Source organism: Gymnogyps californianus, chromosome 1 (assembly GCF_018139145.2).
Source record: "Gymnogyps californianus isolate 813 chromosome 1, ASM1813914v2, whole genome shotgun sequence".
In the NCBI taxonomy this organism is placed as follows: Eukaryota; Metazoa; Chordata; class Aves; order Accipitriformes; family Cathartidae; genus Gymnogyps; species Gymnogyps californianus.
Genome location: NC_059471.1, coordinates 191,022,892 through 191,045,582, shown reverse-complemented (window position 1 = coordinate 191,045,582; position 22,691 = coordinate 191,022,892). Strand labels below are relative to the sequence as shown.

The following is a 22,691-nucleotide window of genomic DNA, read 5'->3' as shown; positions in this document are numbered from 1 at the left end:
TTTCATATTTGGGCACTTCAGGGTGCGGTTGTCAGAGACAGAGGTACTGTACTACTATTTCTTTTAATCTCATGGATGACTGCTAGTGCTGAAATTTATGTCACAAACTAAATTGTCTAAATATGGTAAGGTTTGGTATTTCAAAGAGGATACAAGATGAACTGGATTCACTGGAAGGGCTGAGCTGATTTTCTAATTTTAGAAACCAATATATGAATATTTTTTCTTTTGCTTTTAAAGAGTTGGCATGAAAATATGTTCGCAAGATATTAATACAATATAACCAGTTTTAAAACAGGTTCCCTGATAGGTAGAATTTTGCAACTGATTTTTCTAAAAGCATACCTATCTCTGAAGGGATATAGACAACTCTAAATAGCTACAAGTTACAAGGGGATTGCACAGGAAAATTCAATATTTGCATGTACAAAGAGCTAAAAATATGAGTGCAAATAACTGTGCAAAAGTGAGGTGCATAATAAGTAAAAAACTGAGGATTCTTTGCAATATGTTCCAGTAGATTTGTGAATGAAACAAAAAAGAACATCACTACATTTCTTTGCTAAAAAATGTAGGGAAGTGTTTGGGGATATCTTTTTGATAAATTAAGTCATTGTTAGATTATCCTGATTTTTTTTTAACCCATTTTACTTCAGTAATGGTCATTTAATAGCTCAATTTTTAATGATCTCCATCTCATTGCAGTTAATAGCTACATTTCCATAGAAACACTGCAAATCTGCTTTAGTTGGGCATTTGCTAATGAACATGTTTGAAAGCACTTCCTAGATAAGTATCAGTGAAAAAAAAAAGAAAAAAAAAGATTTAATGCAAGTGAACATTAAATTCTGCAAAAAGCTGTGTCTGCTGTATCCTACAGACCTAGTATACCTTCCAAGATCATTTAAATGCAAAACAAATACTAACCTTTTTATTTGGAGGTAGCATCATTAAAGGTAGTCAGTATGCTTATTCTCCTGCTGGTTGCAGCAAACCCTCAAAGAAAGAGCTCCTACTTATTACAACATGAGCCCAGTGCTGACTTCTCCCTGTAGCTCAAGCCAATCTAATTCAATGACGAGAATATTTCTGCTAATGGCAACGTGCAGTTTACACAATAGCCCTTCTTTTGATCTGTAACTGAACATGGAATGGGAAATGTATTCTGGAAATATTTTAATTGTTCCTTGAGTTGGGCAAATGTCTGAATGAAGTATGTGGTGCAGGACTTAAATGAATAATTTAAAGGATGTTACAAATAAAAATAATGCTGCCTTACGCTTTCCACCAAACCTCCCTAAAAGCTTTGTGACAGCCCAGAAGAAATGCTGTGAGTAAGACAGTAGTTGTTATTAACTGTATGTTGTAGATAAGGAAATGGCTTCAGAAAGGTTAAACAAATTGCTCATGTTCACTGTGTGAACTAGTATCTACATTTAAGAACAGAGCGTAGGTTGGTCCTGTGCTCTTGGCATTTGCCTTTCCTGCACTGAAGACAAAACTGCAGCTTAAAGTTACCAAGGTCATCACGGGAAGTTCAGGGAAAACTGGCAGGGTTGTCACTGAACATTTTGTTAAATTCCTGTCTTTTAGGAGGAAATAGAAACATGATTTTCTCCAGTTTTTCATCTGTCCTTTGTGGTAAATCACTTTGACCTCCTTCCCTGCAGGAGCATTACGGATTTTGCATTATGGGGCAGGTTCTGTGTCCAGACTGTGCAGAAGACAGAAGTGGAGGTATAGGATTCCCTTTGTCCAGAAAGGGTGCATATACTGGAGACAATATGTAATCCTACTTACTGCATGTGGTAAGGACAGAGAATGAGGGGAAGGGAGAGAAGAAAGGGAAGGCTTGTTTTTATGAAAAGTTTCATGTGCCCAAGTATTTTCTAATGGAAGGTTACGGGAAATGGGAAAACTGGAAGGGCACAGCAACTGATGGCTGCCTCATCAGATTTCAGTTAATGATGGCTGGGGGACAACACTACTAATTTTGATGACTCTCTGCAGCCTACAGAGCAAGAAGGGCCAAAGACTGCCAATACTTCAGGAAGCCCACTAGAAGACAAATAATACTGGCAGAGTAAAAGGACACAGGTCCTTGGGTGCAAGAGGGATCCAGGCTGAAATGCACATCCAGGCTGGACTCTGCAGCAGCCGGAGAAGCCAAGCTCTCCAAGGTGGTCATTGCAGGATGACAGTGCTTGAAATAAGATGCATGAATAGAGGGAGCCCTTGGTGCTTTCAAAGCATTTTGTCTTCTGATGTTTGATATTGACAGGCAAGTCTTTAGGAGACTGTTGGCTCTGTGGGTTAGATTTATTTCATTAGTCACCTACAAAGAAGTCATGTAGTATAATCTACTTGTCTAGATTAGTTATGTACTCAGTGGAGGGAGACAGACTTCTCAGGAGGGTGATTTACCATTTACTATGGAAAACCTGTTTTAGGACAGGAAGAATTGCTGTCCAAAAGAACGGAGTGAGATGGGAATAAGCAAGAGCCCCAAAATCCAAGATGCCCTCAGAGAAACTTGGAAGTAGGTGGAGGAGGAGCTAATCTCAATTCTACAGCTGTGAGTCATAGGCTATGGGTACACTAGCAAGTAATTTGGTGCAGAGGAGTGGATCAGTATATAGAAACCACTAATGCTGAGGCTCCTGCTTCTACATTATAATCTGTCTTGGCATTTTACATTGAACTAGTTTAATCTGATCCTCTAGACCAAATGACCATATGAAGTGTATATCTGAAGCTGTTTGAAGAATCAGTCACTGTTTTGGACCTTTCTGCCCCAGCTGGGGCTGGAGCATATTTGATGTGTTTCCAAGACAGAGCTTTTAGTTTAGTTTCCTTTGAAAGAAATCTAGTTTGTATGGACCAAAACTGCTCTGTGAACTGAGCCAGCTGGACTAAGTGGAGATCATGGTAGAATTTGCTCCAAACCCATTGTGCCAAACCACAAAGCCCATGTAAACACTTAAAATGCTGAATGCTCTATTAGGCACTTTGTTTATATTCCAGAAGCTCTATTTTACTCAGCAATTTCAATTTTCTAATGCCCTGTTAAACTGGGGTAATACTGCTCCTCACTTTTCACCATCCTGTTAAACTCCAGTATGTTTTTTTTATTGTGAAGGTGTCGTAGTAATATTTACCTGCATGAAGCGGCCCTCCGAAGTTCCCAGATTAGCAACGGTAAGGTTCCCTTTGGTGAAGACAGATATCGAAGTTAAAAGGACACTGTTGAACTGGCCCATGAACAAGTCAACCCTCTGCAAAGGAGTCGTAACTTCTAAGCGATATTCATCATCTTGTGCTCTGCAGTATGAAGCATTTCTTGAAAAAGCCTGTTTGAAAATGAAGTACAGATGAGTACTCTTTACGAGTAGGAATAGATCTTTGTCAGAGTGAAGTCATTTAGCACAAATGCATTTGACCAAAAGTATTTTAAAATGTTTCAAACTTAATTGCTTCATCAGTTATGATGTTCCATGAGGAAGGCAACAACTTCTTAATGTTATGGGAATGTTTCTTTTAACTTTTTTTTATCCTGTCTGTTGGAAATAAGACATAGGGTCTTTATTTAACCAGATGATATGTGTATAAGCACATATATCAAGGTATCTTTTCTCTTAGTGACTTCTGTAATGCTGCTTCTCCAAGGGTCTCAGAATTCTTTGACTGCAGAGCCTGCCCAGTGACACACCTGCTTCTAAAACAGTGATTCCTAGAAAATGATTCTCTAAAAACATTGCAATTTTTTTAACCTTTTTTGCATTAAAATAACAATTTCCAGTATTCTTCTCCTTCTATTCTCTTTTCATCACCTTTTTCAGTGATAAGACAGAAAAGGGGAGAAAAAGATGGAGAAAGAGAAAAGGGAGATAAGCCAGGAAAAATATGTTTCTGATTGTATATTTAAATGACACTTTGGGGAAGCCAGCTTTTTATAATTACTTAGGCTATTATATTGATCATCTATGGCTCATGCACTATTTTGTCCAATCTCTATACGTCTTGCGTGTACTATAATAGTTACTGCATTTGCAGGACTTTCTCTTTCAGTTTGGGAATAGAGATTACATGTTTTTAATTTTCATGGAAAAATTCTTGAACAATACACTTCAAGTTATCTCTTGAGAAGAACATAACCTGCTGTCCTGACAATTCAATAGTAATCTATTAACTGATAATTCCATTACTATTGATACTACATCATCTGTTTTGGTGAGATTGTACAGATAATAACTGGGAACCCCCTAAAGGATCTCTAACCAGTTTAAATTTGGAAGTCATCTAGCATGTTCCCACTGTGACATACTTTATGAATAAACATGCACCGAGTTTATAAAGGATCTTATGGTGGTTCCCTCTGTTGAAATCAATAGGGAGCTTTATTTTTCCTATTTTTTAAATTGATTTGTGGTTGTTACAAACATGTTTTAAAAAAATCTTTTCAAAAGCTTGAATTAAACCTTTTAAAGACAGTCAGCATCTTTCTGCTAAATTCAGTAGATCTGGATCATACCCTTAAAGAACATGTGGGAGTAAAATTTTATTTTCTTGTTTTCTAGATTCAGATGTTTTTCCCTCAAAGTACGCTGAGAAAGCAAGCAATGAATCAAGAATTTCTTGCTGGCTTAACTCTAGTGAATTCTGGAAAAAAACCAAGGCATTGAAAATGCTCCTAACAAAATGTTCAACCTAATAGCTCAGTCCTTTGCTGTTGAATTGTAACGTTTCTGAACTGTGCACAGCAACAGCACTGGCGGGTGAAGTTTTCTATGATCCCTAGGAGTTGCGGTCAGCACTGGTGTCAGCTTTTCTCCAGGTGCCCTGTCAATTGACTGTATCCTTTAGGTAAAAAACTGTGTAAGACCAAACAAGAGCAACTGAATTCTCTGTGCAGTGCCTTAATGATACAGAAAGAGGGCTTCTAGATTAGATCTGATACAGCAGTGACTTAACAGTTTGGTTATCCATACGCTAAAGGGTTTGCTATATTAGTTTTGGTATTAACTGTTAAGGTATGGTGTGTTTTCGCTCAGCAGGAACTCAACTAATACTTTGCACTAGGAACACTGAATACACTTTAAGTATTTTTTAACCCAGTATTTGACGGGGTTAAATCCTCAACGACAAATTTAGCTCTGCTTTGTTTTGGCCACCAAACAAGCTAAAAGCCTTATTCTTTTGCACTCATATCCTACCCACTCTAAAAGTATTTCTGAAACATCTGTGCAAAGATTACTCATACAATGAGTATGAATAGTTCAAGTGCAGAAAGATGTACAGTTTTCATGCTTTTTGAAATAAGGCAGATTTCTGAATTTACCCTCCCCCAACTTGGGATCTCTGCTCGTTGCTGTAACTCCTTTTTTTCCATAAGCAAACGACTTTGGGGAGAGATGTTTCTGTGCTAACCTTAGAAAAGTACTTCCTCCTATGTAGTCATCTCAACACAATTTGAACATCCTGATATGCCTCACGAAACCCTGTTCAAGCTCTTTTTAACAAGTGGCTAGATTTTCCCGCTTGCCCTGACACCTTTCCTAGCTTCCCCGAAGTCAGTTCAGCCACAAAGTCAGCTCAGCCTTCCTCAGAGATGTCGTAATTTTGAGTATCTGCCCAAGAACCTGCAGATTGTTCCACATATGGCTCTCTTACAAAACCTGGCGCTTCACGGATTAACCATAATGTAAGGTTAGCTGTTTAAGAAATAGGAAGGCTTTGATCTTTGAGTAGAAATGCAGAGATTAAAAGGCTACTTAGAAAACTAAAGGAAGATTGATAACATGGAAAACTTCGGCAAAGAAGCTGCTTTAAATTAACTCTTTGAAGCCTGAATCTCTCCCTCCCTCCCTCTCTCTCAGTATACACATAAGTATCCATTTGGCTGTCAATGTGGAAAAATAACTGATGTCAGATGATGCACTCTGGATATTATGCCAAGTCCCAGTGACAAATCGCACAACTATTGAAATGGACAATTAGAGCACGGTAAGTGCTTGGGTTGGGCTATATTGCTTCTCTTGTAGGACGAGAGGTGCCAATTGCGTGTGTGATTCATAGTGAGGGCTTTGTGAAGCTGGTGTAGGTGTGCCACTGGAATGCAATGAGACGTGGGCAAGCCCTGCCTTTCAGCCGTGTCCAGAAGGGTAGCAGATAACCAACGCTATCTTATTTGTTCATAGGAGAAGTAGTAGTGTTTTGGAATTTACCTTGGATTCGGTCCACAGAAGACGAACGCGCCAAAAAAGTCTCTAGACATCGCTGAGCTGGGCTATCAGGAGCTGTCACTGTTTGGCAGTTAACTGATGATTTATAAACTATATTCAGTGAGCATAAAAATAATATTTCAGACAGAGTTGCACATTGGAAGCCAAAAGTGCAAAGCGGGGAGGCAATCTTAAAGCCACTAACGAAAATGTCAAAAAAATACCCAGTGAGGTAAGTGTCAGAACCGATCACAGAGACTAGTCTCTAGTCTGAAGACTAGACTCAAGGGAAAAAAAAAATCAAAATTTTAACCAAAGACTTTTTGTGAGCTTTTCTGTTATTTGCAGTGACTGCAATTTGGACAAAACACTCCTCCAGGCTCGTCCTTCTAGAGCTGGCCAAAACCTGTTCTTCTTAGTTAAGTGCAGTGCTCAATTAGAAAGTGGTATTATGTGTAATGTCTTGATGTTATGTTTAATGTCTTGAATAAACTAGAAATTAAGGACTTAATCACTGCAGAACATCTCATACTGTCTTGTGAGCGATTTGGAGGACATCATTAAAATTAAAATTTAATTTGACAAATTGGAGAAATGGTCTGAAAGTAACTAGGTAAAATTTCCTAGTGTCAGTTGTAAAATACCACAGTTATGAAGAAGAACTCAAGTGAAAGTAGGAATAAGCAGGAATCTTATTTCCTGCTGATTTGTTTATATGACTTTTAACTTGTTGGCTGTAAGGAATCAAATTCCTAAGTATCCACTTTTGTTTTCTGCTATGGATCCTGGGAGTCTCCCTCAAGAGAAGTGGGCACCCACAAGTGCCAACAACGTTTCTCCTTTGAGCATTTCTATGGCATAACACGGAGCAGGGGGAAATGAGCTACTGCTAAATGAGCTGGAACCTGATACCTGCAAATGGCAAAAATTCTTTTTCAAAGAAACTGCTGTAGAGTGAATGAACAGATGATTCTACTTAACAAATTGATTCCCAAGACAATTAAAAACAGAGAGGGTGTATGAGTTGCTTATCCCTTCTGTTGTGGAGGTCAGTGAATTAAGCTGAATAATAAAACTACAGTTTTCAGGAGTGTGTCCTATTGGAATCAAGCACATAATTGTGAAGAATTTACATGTACAGCAGACTCTGAACAGGAAGAGTAACTGTGAGGAACACAGAAGAAACTTATCAGATTTTAGTCTCTAAATTTTCTTGTGTATTTTTAGCCAACACAGTTTTGCTGTTCTGTAATACATTTGAATTAGTATTTCTCTTCAGGTGAGAAGTGCATTTGATCACTGCTTCTCTCCATGTGAAATACATGCAGTGAAATTCTGGCCCCAATAACTCAGTGAAGCCAGGCTGTTGCCTGAAGAGGATGAATGACTTGATCATCATGTTGGAGGTCTGTTAGAGGGCTGGAGTTAGCACCTGTACTGTCTGTTTCCCAGTCCCATGTAAATAAAAGTGAGGGACATTATAAATTTGGCCTGTCTATCATTGTTATCTTTGAAAGGAATTACTCCTTAAATTTCACAAACCTCATAAATCTTCCCAGCTGTCATACAGCAGTCTTTTTAATTTTGGACTCAGTTAGAGATGACTACTAAGATCCTTGTACTTACAGCTCTTTGACAAAATGGGGAGAGGAGAAAAATAACCAGGACAAACTTCCTGGCTTCTGGCATATTTACAGACTCTGCTCATTTCATGCCTTTTTCTGTCAGTTCCCTTGGCAAAGGGACTACCTCCCTCCTCCTTTCCCACGTGGTTTCATGTCATAGCTGGTCAGAGTGAACAGAGCGTAATGGAGAAGAGGAGAAATATATAAACATCTTTCTACTATGCTATCACAAAGGAATTTTTTTTTTCCTCTGCAATTTGCAAGATGGAAAGTTTGTGAAATGGACAAAATTTTACTACTAGCAATTCTAAAAAGTTATAGTCACATTTATTGTTCTCACTACACACAACTGTCACAGGGTGTCTGAATTTACAGTTATGAGCACATTCAATGATGATACACGGAAAAAATACGGACACATTTATTTTTTGGAAGTAACTGACCAGAAAAGAATCTCTTGTGAACAAACTCCAGCACTGTACAACAGGCAGAAGAGAAGCCAGCCAGAATTGAGGAATATGAGAATCAGAAATTCTATGGATGTAGCATGTTGGCTTTTGCCAACATGATCAACTGCAAGTCCACAGCGAGACTCCTCACCCTCTGGGTCAGTGTAACTGCAGTCTGAGTTCCCAAAACTTGCTGCTGCATTTCCAAGAGAAGCAACTGTGGGTAACTAAATAGGGTTGGCCATACATCAGTACTAGTCATAGGTACTGTTCAATAACAGGCCAAATGCACATGACTAGTGTTCCTTATTGGCACCAAGATTACATTACATTCATATTCTCCCATTTCACTTCCTTTATCAACTATTATCAATTAAGAGATCGGGTCTTTCGTATTGAACTATTGCACATATTCGTATTGATAGGGTCAGTAAGTCCTTGGAAAGAGGTATCCCAAATGGACGAGTCAGCTATTATTTGCAGCGGGGACTGCACGGAAGCCAGACTAGAGCAGTCTGCTGGGGATACGCAGTGCATATCCCACCTGCTGCTCTCACAGCACAGAAAGACAGCTAATTTCCATGTTAATGTGGCAGTGGTAGGTACTAGGTATGCTGAATTTCGCTTTCTTCTTCAAGCCCTATTTTGTCAAACAACTAACTTGTTCTTCCCAAGAACTCCATGTTCTTGGGAAGTGGAACAGAAATCACTCAGAAGTCACATCACAAGAGAAAAGTATTTGAAAACAGAATATTCAAAATGCTATGTGCTTTGTAAAACAGATTTCTGCACAGTAGCACCAGACATTATTACCAAGCACTTCTTGTAATCCTAAGGAAGGGAAAAACGAATAATAAATGGAACAGCTCAATTTTGCCAGTGGACACAAATTTATGTGCTAAACAGTTCCCATAGAAGCAGACTCACCGTGCTTCTCATTTCTTCTTGACCAGTGAAAGACACCTCGAGGGTGTAGGTGCTGTGAACCCAGTCCAGCGTTCACAGAGAACTGAACACACCTGGGGCAGGGGACTGGGTTCTCCTGTTTCTAAGAACTTCTGCTGAGGCACTGAAGCTTTACTCTAGAAGGTAAAAGAGTTTTTTCCTCTTTTTGTTTTAAACAAGGAATTGTTTCCCTCTTCTTCCTCCCTCCTCTTCCCAATATTCCCCATGTATTTGAAAGCAATTCAAAGATTTTTTTTATAAAATACAGAAGAAGTGTGTTCCCTTTCTGAGAATAAACTTTTCAAATTCCAACTGTGAAGCAGGAGACTTGAAGAAAAAGCAATCAACTGGAAACAGTCCTTTAAGATGGAAACAATCAAGCAATCCTAACTACGCAGTGGCCACTACTATGTGTTGCTACGGTCTGGACATGGTCTGAGTTACACAGGAAAACAACCCTTCAAAATACTACTTGTTGCAAAATAAGGAACACTTTAGAGGGAATTACTGAATAATTGCCTACACTTTCAACTTCAAGGACTTGATCTAGGACTCACTGAAGCCAATGGGAAGACTACACAAATTTTTATGACCCCTAGAGAAATCTTTTAAAGAACTCCATTGATGTAAAATTTTACATAGTATCATCCCACTAACTCTTCATACTTGTTGCTTTGATCTACTTCACTGCTAAAACGAGAGGGGGGGAAGGAAGTTACTGTACTGATGCTCCACTTAAGGTAATAGGTAAAAAGACATCCATGTTAAATGTAATTAGTTAATACAAATTAAGATGATTACATGTTCTATTGTCAAGATCATTCAAAGAGTTATTTGCTTTTGTCATTGAACAGTGCTGCATTAGTTCTCATAATCTGGTTAGTGCATTAGCACTAAGTAAATCCTATTGATTCAGTAGATAAAATGGACCTAAGTAATCTTTGTATTTTGCTGATTTCCCTTATATTAATTTAACATTTAACTCAGTATACAGATTATCAAAGGAGAGGTGTTGACTAATTACACATTTTGAAGAAATAAAATAATGCATCAGAGATGTTGTGTGGATAAAAGCAGTTTTGCTGTACATTTTTAGTGTACATCAGGTGCATTTTTCATAGAAGTCCTTATTTACATGGAAGCTGTGATGAAATAGAAAAGCTGTGAATTCCAAGTAGACCAGTTATCCTAAGATAATGCTGAGTGTGGAGACTCTTATTCCAAGATAACATTGCACAACTGCATGTCTAGCCAAAACAGTGGTGCAAGAGATGTGTGGGATAGAAGGGAGTCCAGAAAGTAGGAGAAAATCATGCAATTTGCCCTAATTTCCACAGGCTGTGTCTAAAAGCAGGGTAACATCTGCCTTAAGAAAATGCAGCTCTCATCATCACTTCCCTCAAGATCATTCCTCCTCTAACATGTCATTGTTTTCACCCACTTCATAGACAGTGCAAGTAATATTTCTTTGTGACCTACACTTGCTTTCTGAACCATTTATGCCATGGATCTTCTTTAGCAGTATTTTTTTTTTTTTTACTTACTGTGGGATTTGACTCTGGTTTTACTTGTATGTTTGGAAATGAGGACTAATTCCACTCTGATGCAAAAGCTGTCTGAGATCAGAAACCCACATGCCACCTAGAAAGTTTGAGTAACACAACACTCTCCTGGATAATAATTACCTACTGTTGCTTTAGTGAGCAATAATGACGGCAATATGTGGTCCTGAGTCAGAACAAGTAGCGTAAGTAGAGAAACTGCTGAGGTAAGGTTGGTGCTGAGTGAGCTGAAAGGCAGATGTCTGCTTTGTCAGGATTTATGTGTCTCTCCATTGTTTGGCAGCAGAACCTGAGGAAAATTCATTGCTTGCTTAGATGTCTCAACTACCTACCAAAGCCAGGCGGGATGAATCCAGGACTTAGATCTGCATGCAGTGCATTGCAGAATCAGCTCCTCTTTCTCTGGAACATGGAATTGTTTATAAAGAAATCCAAGCAGATCTTTCAGGAGGAGCTGACACGGCCCCGTCGCAGAACAGCCATCAGCAGACTAGATGGGAACTTAATCTGGGGCAAAGGAGCCTTAGAATTTGGTCTGAACCCAGGAAAAGAGGCTTAGATCTGAATATTACATATCTCTAGTGAGTGCCCTTAACGTTCCATACCTGCTAGTCTACATTTTGGGCATCTCTTCTTGTGGGACTGTACAGGTTTTCAAATTTGCAAGGTTACATAGGATAAGAAAATGATCCTTTGTCCAGTTCTAGGCTTTAGAGTTATTTAAGGGCCTTCAGAAACTCTGAGACATAAAAAACACATGACCAGATATCCATGTTAAAAAAATAAAAATTACTTTCTGTCTGAAATGATTTCTGTGCAATTCCAGAGAAAAGCAGCAGAGTCACTCTTCCACACTAATAACCAATAGGGAACCCTGCCTTCAGTGGAAGAATTTGATTAAAAAGTCTGGAAATGGAACATTATTAGTAACTCTGGCTGATAAAGCAGTGCCCTTTGCAGAAAATGATAGTTTAACAGATACCACATTTTCACAGAGAAATCCAGCTTTCATCAAGATGATAAAACACCAAGCAGCAGCACTGGGAGGCAAACAGAGACAGGCCCCTAACAGGACATCAGGAGAAGGAAAACTGTAGTTTTTGCAGCATTCGGGGACTACCAGGTCGGCCCCCAAACTCCATAGCTCCTGGGGCTCAGAAGAGTCTGCAAAGATATCTACCACTTCGGGTGGTGTGGTACTTTCCAAAGAAACTCCCTGACCTGCCTTTTTCCTTGCCTTGCCTTTTTCTTGGGAACTCCCCGTGACAGTGTCCACGTGGCCGGTCCCAGGGACAGAACAGCCCTTACCTCTATAGTTACGTGTCCGCTGAATCTGGCCCAGCCTGAGATAACCATACCCATACCTACCCTCATACCATACCCCCTACACATTCATACCCGTATCTCTACCCATATCCGTACTCATACCCATGCTTCTCTCATATGCAGCTTAACTGGAGTTCAGACTCCTCTTGCAATGCCTTACGCCATGCTATTTGCCCCAGTCAGGTCTTGCATGGCCGGATGGGTAGATGGCCACGTACCTAATGGTGGAGGGGAGCTGGGTGGTGAGCACAGCCTGCCTTGCACTCCACCGTACAGGGCACAACGGGGACCCTCGGGGTACCGCCGGGGCTTTCAGCAGACAGGCAGTCAGCGCAGAACAGGAACGTGGATGCAGCCTGTCACCTTACTAATGCAGCCTGTCACCTTACTACTGTGGTTTAAGCCTGTTTTAAAGGGTGTCAGTGCACATTGCCCACCACCCAGTCCCTCTTCATTTATTCTTCTAAGATGTCAGAACCCCATTGAGAAGCTTGCACAAAATCCGTAGGGATGCAAGCAGGCTTTGTGCCCAGGCAGAGCGCTGTATGCCATTTGATATAGCATTTCCAGAGGAATACATGACTGAACCAATCCAACGGATTCTGGTGCCTGACTTTTAGGGAAAATATTCAGGCACATTCTACTCACAATATAAAAAACATTTCCTTCGTGCTGTGAGATTATCTAAATAAGCCACATCAACCCTTCCTAATCAGAGAGATGTACTGTTATTTTTAAACCTGCCAAAAAATTTTAAGCCAAATGGTGTGGGATATTACGGTTACAGGGCCTCAAAAGAGTTATTTGTCTCTGTTTATTTTATTAAATATTCCTAGACATACCCTTAGGATGACAGATCAATAAGTGCCTTTGCGGTTTCCTGATAGAAGGCAGCAATTATTTTCTTCCATTACAATATAAGCATAACCCAATTTTACTCATCTATCATGTGTGTAATGGTAATAAAGAAGCATCACCATGTGTTTATTTTACTGTCACTTTATCTTTTGTTTTGATGATCTTCTGTTTTCATTTCATGTTCTTCCAACTGTTTGTGCCTTTTATTTGACAGGAGCTGTGACCAGTTTGTCTTGCTTTAGGACATTTGTTGGGAACACGGTGGCAAAAGCCTGTCTGTGCTTTCTTTTTTCCTGTAAGGTGAATGGAGTACTTCAGGCTTTAGGCGTTAGGTTCAGGTAAGTACCTGAACTTACCTGTAGAAGAAACAAAGCCACAGGATCTTTACAGAGCTGAATTTGGATTTCATTTTCAGAGCTGCTTTTCCATGGAAGTCAACAGTGATTGAAGGTAGGTATCAGAGAACAATTGGGCTCACGATTGTTTAGCACTAAGAGATGCAGAAAGGCTAAACAAAGCCCATAAGATCATGATCTAACTAATGACAACTGAAATGTATAGTTGAGATTGTCAAGGCTAAACTCGACCCATCTTCCTCACTTGGAGAATCACATTTAATCCATGACAGAGGTGCACACTACCGGACTATGTCTGCAAATGAAGTAAGCAGCATTTGTCTCCTCATCTAAGTACTCCTCTGCTTTGAGGAGTGCCACACCAGGGCTGATAGTGACTAACTGTGACCACATAAACTCTGCTAAAAGCCTACATCCAGTTTTCTCTTTGTTGTGGGTGAGAAGATTCCTGAACAGTGATTCAAAACCCTCCACAGCAGCTACCTCTCAGATATCTTTGTCCTGACTTGGGCAATAAAACCCCTTTACTATGACTCCAAATTTTTCTTTTAATTCAAAGCCAGTTCTGTTTCCTCCTTGCTGTCATTGAAGTGACAGCCAGCTCTTCAGTGAAGGAAATTATTAGGAAGTGCTAACTGGTCACAGCTCCGCTGAGGTACATCTGATATCAATCAGATGCGCCATTGGGTTCACTTTTCCTAACCCTGACTTCAGTGAGCGCAGGCTTTGGCTTAATACGTACTTCACTTAAACACAACTGGAAATGTTTTATTTTGATTTTATGAAGTTTTCCATGAGCACTGGAATAAGTGAAGCACAGTTGTGTCTGGATTTATATCTTGTGGTTGGTTGACTCTGCTGTTCAACTAAGCTCTGACGGAGACTTTTCCCATGGGTGAGCAATACCTGCTTTGGTTCCTGTGAGTCCTTCTGATGTTTATAAAGGGGCTCCTTAAACTTCATCAGTTTCCATAGCCTGAGCATATATTGGATCTGTCTCTGGATTTACACTTGGATTCACATCTTTAAGATTTCTTATTGTTGAGGTTGTCAGGACAACTAACAGAAAGGCAGGCATACAACAGCATAACCACATAAATTTCATTCCTTTAGGAAACAAGGCTAAAAACTAACAAATTTTGTCAACCACAAAGTTGAAGTATTTTTTTTTTAAATGCTTAAAATCTGAGAAGAACGAGTTGAGGAAGTGTTTTGGATGTTTTATTCTGGTTTATTTTGGTCTAATTCTACCTTTAGCAGCCTCAGACTAAACAGTCCTGAGGGACAGCCACTTAAAAAGATGGACTAGCCAAAGTCCAACAAAATTATGTACAATTGTCTTGTGGGACTTTTTTTGATAACATGAAATGGCCTTCATCAATCAGATTCTAACTGTAAATTATCAGATAGCACTCCCTTGCAAACATTGCTAAAGGCTCATTTTTCTTTTTAATGTTGAAGTTAGTGGTATACCATATTCACTGCTGTACTGTTTTCACTGTCCTGTGACTTAATCTCACAGTGGTCAGTGCCTTTCACTTGCATCAGTGGTCTGTGGTTTCATTGTCTCAACATCAAAGAGAAAGATCATCTTGGCTACATTACAAAAAGCAAGTTTTGAATTTTGCCAAAATGAACTGTGACAAACTCTCACAGCTTATAAAAGCTTTCTTTTAAGTTGAAGGTGACTTACAAAAGGGGAAAAATGGGTTATGCCCTCATGTACATTTTTATAATGTACAAAAAAGGGCCTAAGAAGAGTTGAGGGGTTTGGGACTCTTTTTTTTATTATTATTTTATCTCCAGCAAAATCAAGGAAGACCAGATTTGACATTCCTGACACAAGCATAAGAAATAATGTGCTTTCCTTCTGCCTGCTCCTTCCCTTCCTTCACCTTCCAACCCTGCAGGTCTATTTTACACACCTGAGAAAAACAGGTGTATAAAGGATGCTTGGCAAATTCTTGCCAATCTTTTTGGCCAATTGAAACCTGAAAAAACTCACAGGCCACTTTTTATTGGAGCCTTGATGAGTCCTCTGGAATAAAGCAAAGGAAATGGAATGGTAAATCTTGAGTGTCTTGATATTTCAGTGTTCAGCAAACAAAAAGGACAAAAATTTCTCACTGCCTTTATGCCATTTAAAGGAACCACAAGAAATCACAGAAACATTTTTCCCTTTATCAATTTAATGTAGCAGAAATCAGAGTTCTGATGACATTTCTTGAAAATGGGCAACTATAATAAACTGTCTGCAGTATAAGACATTCAGTTCTGATATGCAAAGCAGCAGCAGACTCTGGAAAAGCTTTTGAAACAGGAAAGTACTTCCCAGCATGTGAAAAGTGGCAAATTATTCTGTCAATATTTTAATGGTATACTTTGCTATGAAAAGATCACCTTATGAAACGGGTGTATAGGCAACTACAGAATGAGATAAGCTAAAGGCCACGAGCTTTAAAGACAGTCACTCACAAATAAAATACCCCAGGAATAAGGAAAGAAAGTACTTTCAGTGAAGAACAATGTTCATTGTTAAAAATGAACTGAAAAATGAAAAAAAAAAAGGATATTAAGGCCTGAAATGAAAAATTAGGACAGCAATAACACACTGAAGAAAGATAAGAAGTTACTGTGCTGAATGTTTGCTAACTTGCTTTTAGTTCCTCAAAATTGCCTTTTCCCCCCAAAAAAGGGAATAAAATGCTACGTCTGTTGTGGTTGCTGTATCAGCATCTGCTGGCAATGCCTACATCTGTGTTGAACACCTGGAGCCTGCGGTAAGCAGTCATCCCCCGAACGCCAAGGCTGTTGTGGTGATGCTCAGACTGGGTCGGACCCCACCTCTGAGCACATTCCTGCTGCTGGGGAGAAGCCACAGCAGCTCTGTAACGGATGCTTCTCCCCAGACCACCCCGTCTCACCGCTGGCAGTAACGAGGAGCCCTTCTCTTTCATGCAAGAGGCTCTCACTTCCAACCGCGGCATGTGCCAGCACCCCGTCCTGATGCCCTGTGCTGGGCAGCCATGCTGAGGAGGACTCTGGTGGTATTGGGGTGACGAAGGCCTGCAGTTCCCACCCTCACCCCGAGCCGTCCTGACAATGGGACATGATAGATCCCATCCATCTCCAAATGCAGGTTGAGCTGTTGCTCCGTCCTGACACAGGCCTCATCTTGGCTTGTGAGGCTGAGCAGAGCCCCATCGTAACGGCTCTGGCCCTGCCCTCTGGTAGGGGACAGCGTGCCACCTCTGAGCTCCGATTTTCTTGTATTTGGGAAAAGAAGGCTCCCCAGAGAGGACATTTAAGGCCCTGCTGCATAAGCAGGTACAATTCAAAGCTCTAAAGTTTCATGTTTCAAAATAAATGCTAGAAGTACCCGATTCCCAGATTCTGTATTTCCTTTACAAGAGCAGACACCAGCACAGACACTGGCCAGAAGGGAAGAAAACTTCTGTGCTCCCTCCTCTCACAATATTTCAGATGGTTGGAGAGCAGCAACCACCTGAACGCACCAGGTACAGAGAGGCAACCCTCCCATCTGAGACTACTGGTATCCTCATTCAGATACACTTTTCATAGACACTTCTTTCATTAAGAAAACTGCTTTCAGTGGGATCATTTCTGTATCAAGCATGAGTAACTGTATTACAATCTGGCTCTTCATGGCATGTTCCAAACCAACTCTTTCATTTTTTTCTAAGGAAGGCAGTGATTCAGCATTAACATAGTTTAAAATATGAGTGATATTTTCAGGGACTCCTCAGTGCACATGGATACAAATGTTAATGAATACTTTTTTGAAATATTAAAAGAAATAACTGCCTAAATGTTCCATTTATCTGCATCACAGTCTCTCAAGAAAAACAATTACTTACAAATTAAAAAAAAAAAAAAATTTTCTTCCCCAGTTCCACTAATACTTTTTTAGCACCATAAGGACCTCAGTGATTTTCATATTTAATTTATGGGAAATAATCCTTACAGAGATGAATCATCAGCAATGCTAAGTAATCTGAAATGATAAGGGACTTACTTACATTTTGGAACTGAGGGGACGGCTACCTGGCAATGGAGTAGGCAAACAGAGAATGAGAGTCCCCAAATGTAAAAAATTAATTGTCGCTTACCCTGTTCAAGCAGTATTTGCTCTCCTTCCCGTAAAAGTGCTGGAGACATTTCATGTTCTGCTTGTCGACAATCTTGTTGAAGAACTCGTTGATGGTTCGCACGGAGACGGCGCAGACAGCAGATCTGTTGGTTGGTTCGGAAGAGTCTGGTTTGCTTTGTGCAAAAACACCGTAGAGAATATCATCATTCAACCCAAGGCCCATTTCGTGGGCTAGAGCTGCACCTGGCTTGCTTACGTAGGCAGCTTGCAAAATGTTGAATACCTCCTTTCGGATAGACCTCTTTCTCCGCTTTTCGGTAAAAATACACTCAAGAGGCATTTCCATGTAAGAACGCATCTCCGAGTCTAAAGTGCAGAAGCGGATAATTCTAGTGTGAAAAGCTTGGGAGTCGAGAGATTCTCTCTGGACAGCCAGAAAATAGACAAAGTGATCATTTTCAAAGGCATGGACATACCTAATGGGATACGAGTCACGGAACTGAGGGAGGATATCTATATAAGACTGATCTGTGAGAAATTCAAACCCATCCTGTGTTTCTTTTAACCTTCTAACCGATATTGAATGCAGCACATGGGGAGGTTGAAATGCAGATGTCACAGTATTTCCAACAAAGAAGTTGACAAACCTGTCCTTTTCGGTCACCAAAACTTTGGTTCCTAAAGTGCTTACAACACAGTCAGGACAATTATCTGCTTCTCCATCCACCCGGGGTGAATACATGCAGTGCACCTCACTTTCGATATCAGCAGGGTTGTCAGGGTGAATGATGTGACGGTGGCAGACGCCTCCGGACACACTACCACAGCTGATGAGCTGATCGTCATAATAAGTTTCTAAAAGCAGTGCCATGTTGACATTATCCTTCCATATGCTGTTAGATAAATTGGCTTTATCTTTGCAGTCTTCGCATGGCGCACAGTCAGGGTTCTCCAAAATGGGCCCAGTCTTGTACACAGAAATGTTCTGGAGAGTTTCATTTAGTACATAAATCTTGTTGACTGCTCCAATATAAACATGATGCTTGTATAAAACTACATTCTGAATCGGTGTTTCTGCGATGAAGTTAGGAAGATCATATTTTACACTCAAATTCATCTCTGATTTTTTAGCTGCTTCTTTGCATTGTCCATGGCTCCTCTGCAGCAAGGCGAACAGGAATACGATAAACCCAGAAGGATATGCAGTAAAAGGCTTCATTGTCAGAGATTTAAGCTGTCAAAATATATTTAAAGGAAAGAGTGGTTATATTTCATATACTAAAACATCAGTTTATCAGTCAGCAGAAATGTGTTTCTAGGCTGCATGTATTAGCTGAACTATTTCAGTTTAAGAAGTGTTGTAATCTTGCTTAGTGTCATTAATAGTCTTGTGCTAGAAACTGCTACAATTACTGTTCTTCGTGGGTACCCATTTCACCGCTTTCAGAACAATTCACAGAAGGATTTTCTTATGATGAATTTTGCAAGACCCCTCGGTGTGTTGTACGGCAGCAGAAGAGAGGTGACTACTTCCGCATTGGCATTAAACCAGCTGACTGATACGGCTGAGGACAAGATGGTGCACAGGTAGCTGAAAGCAAATCTCCTCAGGACACTCAGGACACAACTGCACACAAAGCAGTTGTAGCACTTCAGTGTGTGGATATAAGATATTTGGCAGGTTCCTCAAGGGGCTGAGCTGGTTCTTAGCGCAGCTGCTCAAAAATGAGAAACAGAAAGGACATGAAATAATGTGAAGATTTCAGCTGGAAGTGGGCTTCTCTTTTATTCTGTTGACATTTTTGATTAACCAAGGAAGAGGCTTTTCTCCACCAAACCAAAGGAAGAAACCCCTCCAGCTCCCCAAATCACTGTCTTTCATAAGGGCCCGGTTTGGAAAAAAGAATGTTTTTTTCAGCCAGCTCTACTTCTTGGAATAGTCATTTTCCCTAGTGTTGACAAGGTTTTGTAATATATTGTTAGAATATTTTATGCATCATGTGGTGCCTGGCATGTGCAAGTTTTATTTTAGGCCTTGTACCACAGCAGTAAGTCACTCTGGTGAACCTTTACAAGATACAGGCGTATCACTGTATTGTAAACAAAGGGGTATCAAGTGACCCACAGCCATTAACTGATGAAATCAAACAACCTAGCACTTTTCTTTTTTTTAACTTCTCCACACAATTGTTTGATGTGGCTTGAAAAACCAAAGGCAGATGCCTAGTGTGATATTTCACCCCCTTGGAAGATCAATTAAATGAACTGTGGTTATGAGCGTTTCGGTGCAGTGTCCACGCTATGCCCTGTCACACCAGACATTTTCTGTTAATGTCATGACACAGTTGTTAAGCCAAATTTAGCTTCTTCATGGAGAAAACAATTATGCATTCTAACAGCAATATGATCACATACTTTGGGAAAATACTTATAGTTTGGCTATAGTCAAGCAATTGTTGCAAATCAAGAAATGCTTATGACCACTGAAAGGATTTAAAATAGACAACCTTGAAATTTACAAATTACTAACAGGAATCTGTACTGACTTTTTATTTCATTAAGACTTTAAGCAAAATGAAAGATGACTATAGACCAGAGCTGTTTCAGCTGTGTATAAATTCAGTGTTTTCACTAGACTGGTTAAAATAATCCATCAATAATTCTCCTGCATTCCTTGTGACATTTTATTTCAGCATCCACTGAACTCTTTCTGTGGCTTACCTCATTAATTACACAAAATAATAGGGTTTGGAAACAAAGAATTGTTCTTCCTCCCTGTTATCTGATAAGAATCATGATCGAGAGCTGGGGATAAAAATCAGAAACGCAGGCTATTTGCAAGTGTTAGCTGGTAAGAACAAGTCACACTTCTGGTATTGAGAAATGAAGATTTTCCTTCAAATCAACAACATTTTCTCATATTAATTAGTGGTAACAGAATCCTGGAAACAAATCAAACATGGATTTAAGTTTAAAAGAAAAGAAAAAAGAGCAGGGATATTGCTATAATTAGAAAATAGCCCCAGTACACAGAGCGCTGACTTCTATATTGTATAGGGCAGGAAACAGTTTTCTCATCCTCTCAAACTTCTTGCTATTACAGAATTTTTCCTGCTCTGTGCTGGGATGAAACCAAGAGCTTTCAAAGTTTGTGTGAAACACCCAGAAGTCACACCCGATCCAAGAACAACCGTGTTCACGTCCCTGCCTCGCCAGCGCCGAGCGAAGGTCCCCGCAATGGGAGGAGTGAGAGCCTGGTCTGACTGTTTGCCTCCTTTCAGCCAGCACTTCCACCAGAGAAACTGCTAAAACCGATACATTCCTGCAGATTCACTTCTGACGAGTCAACATGTTCTGACAAACGCTAGATTAAGCAGAAAATTCCAAAAGTGCTCTATTTCTGACACAAGGCGGAGGCAGGTATATTGTTTACTGCAACGAGTTTAAACCCACATAACAGAGGTGGCACTGCAGTGGAGCGAGAAAACAATAGGTGGGACAATAGTTAGATGAGGATGAGGCTGATGGACCACCAACACAGGAAAAAAAGATGCAAGGTTACTTGACAGGCACCTACTTTGTTGCAGTATATTCTGTGCTATGTTCTTGTTTTAATATGTTCCCAAATAGATTTCCCACCCAGTATGCCCCTCAGTCTTCACTTTACAATCCTCCCTGTTCTTCCAGTGTCCGTAAAAGAGGATCCCTAGCTGTCCAACAGTAAATACCAGTGTGCACTGCAGAGGGATTTAGAGCCATAAATACTGTCTGACTTATTTTTTCCCTCAAACCACATCTTGGTATGTGAGGCCAGTAGCCTCGGATAGGCTACTCTGCCTACACTCGGTGAAACAGCGCTGGTTTGAATCTGTGCTCTGGAGACAGAAAATTCCTCCTTAGACTCCTTTAGCAAGTGAGATTGGAATCAAAAAACTTAACAGCAAGAGCAAGGGCGGGATTCAGTGTAATGCAAAGGATGCCAGGAATAATAGGTACTGTATTCCACCACTACAGGAAGGAAAATATGAGCAATAAATGAAAACCAAGTCATCTTTGCTCTCATATTTGAGCTCCATCATTGTGTCTTCCTTTGTATGCTTTTGAGGTGTTTCAAGCATCCTCCCAGGCAGAAATCTGCTGATTCCCACCTATGGGAAGCGCAGGCTCAGATTTATGGGCAGCTCTAGGGAAGATGGTTCCCCACAATGCGTGTCTCCAGCACACTGTGAATCTTTCCTCAAGGCGTCTGAAATCAGAAGGCACGTGCTCTACTGTGAGACATCTATAGCTTAGGGAGAACATAGGAGTTATGTGAAGAGTACAATGTGCAACTCCTTTTTTTCAGTATTTGTTTTTTCATAGTCCTCACATCATATAAACTCCGCTGCTCCTCAGTGAGACTCCCGTGACGTTCGGTGCCTCTTTTTATCTGCATTTGACCCAGGGTCTTTCTCTATTCCACTGCTGCAACCTCCAGCACAGAGCTGCTTTTTTGTAACCTCCAGACCAGGCCATTGCAAACACACTTCACTTGAATACATCCTGAAGAAGCAGGGAAACTTTGGAGAATTAAAAAATCAGTCCCACCTCTCTTCAAAGGTCCAATAGTCCCAGTTCTCCTTAGCACATACTCAAATGTCATTTCAGTTGAACTTAAGCACTTAAAGAGTTTTGCTGAATTAGAACCAAAATACTTAGGCTACAGATATACTTTTTGAGTACAGGTCAAAGAACTAGCTGCTGTCTGTCACTTGCAGAAGGAAAACAAGTAATCCCTTTGTTTCCCTGCTTGGTTTGAATGATGGACGCTGTTCATTCTTTTGTGACCTTCCCGTGACTTGTGTGTCAGTGTGTCTTTCATGTGTCCACAGAAGCCTTGTAAGCTTTGGCCTGCGGTAACTATCAGCAAGCAATAGCTGTGGATGGATTATTCCTTTTGTAAGAAATGCTTTCAAAGCCTGTGTCATGATGTGCTCATTTTTCCATCCCTCAGCAGACAGTAGCTTGTATAACTGATGAGAAAATGGATTTTGGTCAACTGTTACAAGTGGCTAGTAATGATGTGTCATATTAGTGTGCTTGGCAACCTCAAGTGCTATGGCTGATGCTTCCCACCAGGCTTCGTCTTGAGTGTTTGTGTACCATTAACGGCTTCCCAATGGCAATCTTTTTCCTACAAGGTTCATTCTCCCTAATTATGGCCTGGGTGATAATTTGTAAATATCGAACATCATGTCT

At 40.2% G+C, this 22,691-nt stretch overlaps 1 protein-coding gene across 1 annotated transcript in view; it reads right to left on the bottom strand.

Moving 5' to 3' along the window:
* The window catches only part of MET (MET proto-oncogene, receptor tyrosine kinase), a 73,180-nt gene extending 54,508 nt beyond the window's left edge, over window positions 1–18,672 (bottom strand). Inside the window, exons 1-2 of the mRNA XM_050895752.1 lie at window positions 17,473–18,672; window positions 3,159–3,350 (exon numbers count right to left, since the gene is read on the bottom strand). Coding sequence (XP_050751709.1) covers window positions 3,159–3,350; window positions 17,473–18,672 — 1,392 coding nt within the window. The remainder of the gene's footprint in view (window positions 1–3,158; window positions 3,351–17,472) is intronic.
* Window positions 18,673–22,691: the final 4,019 nt, after the last annotated feature.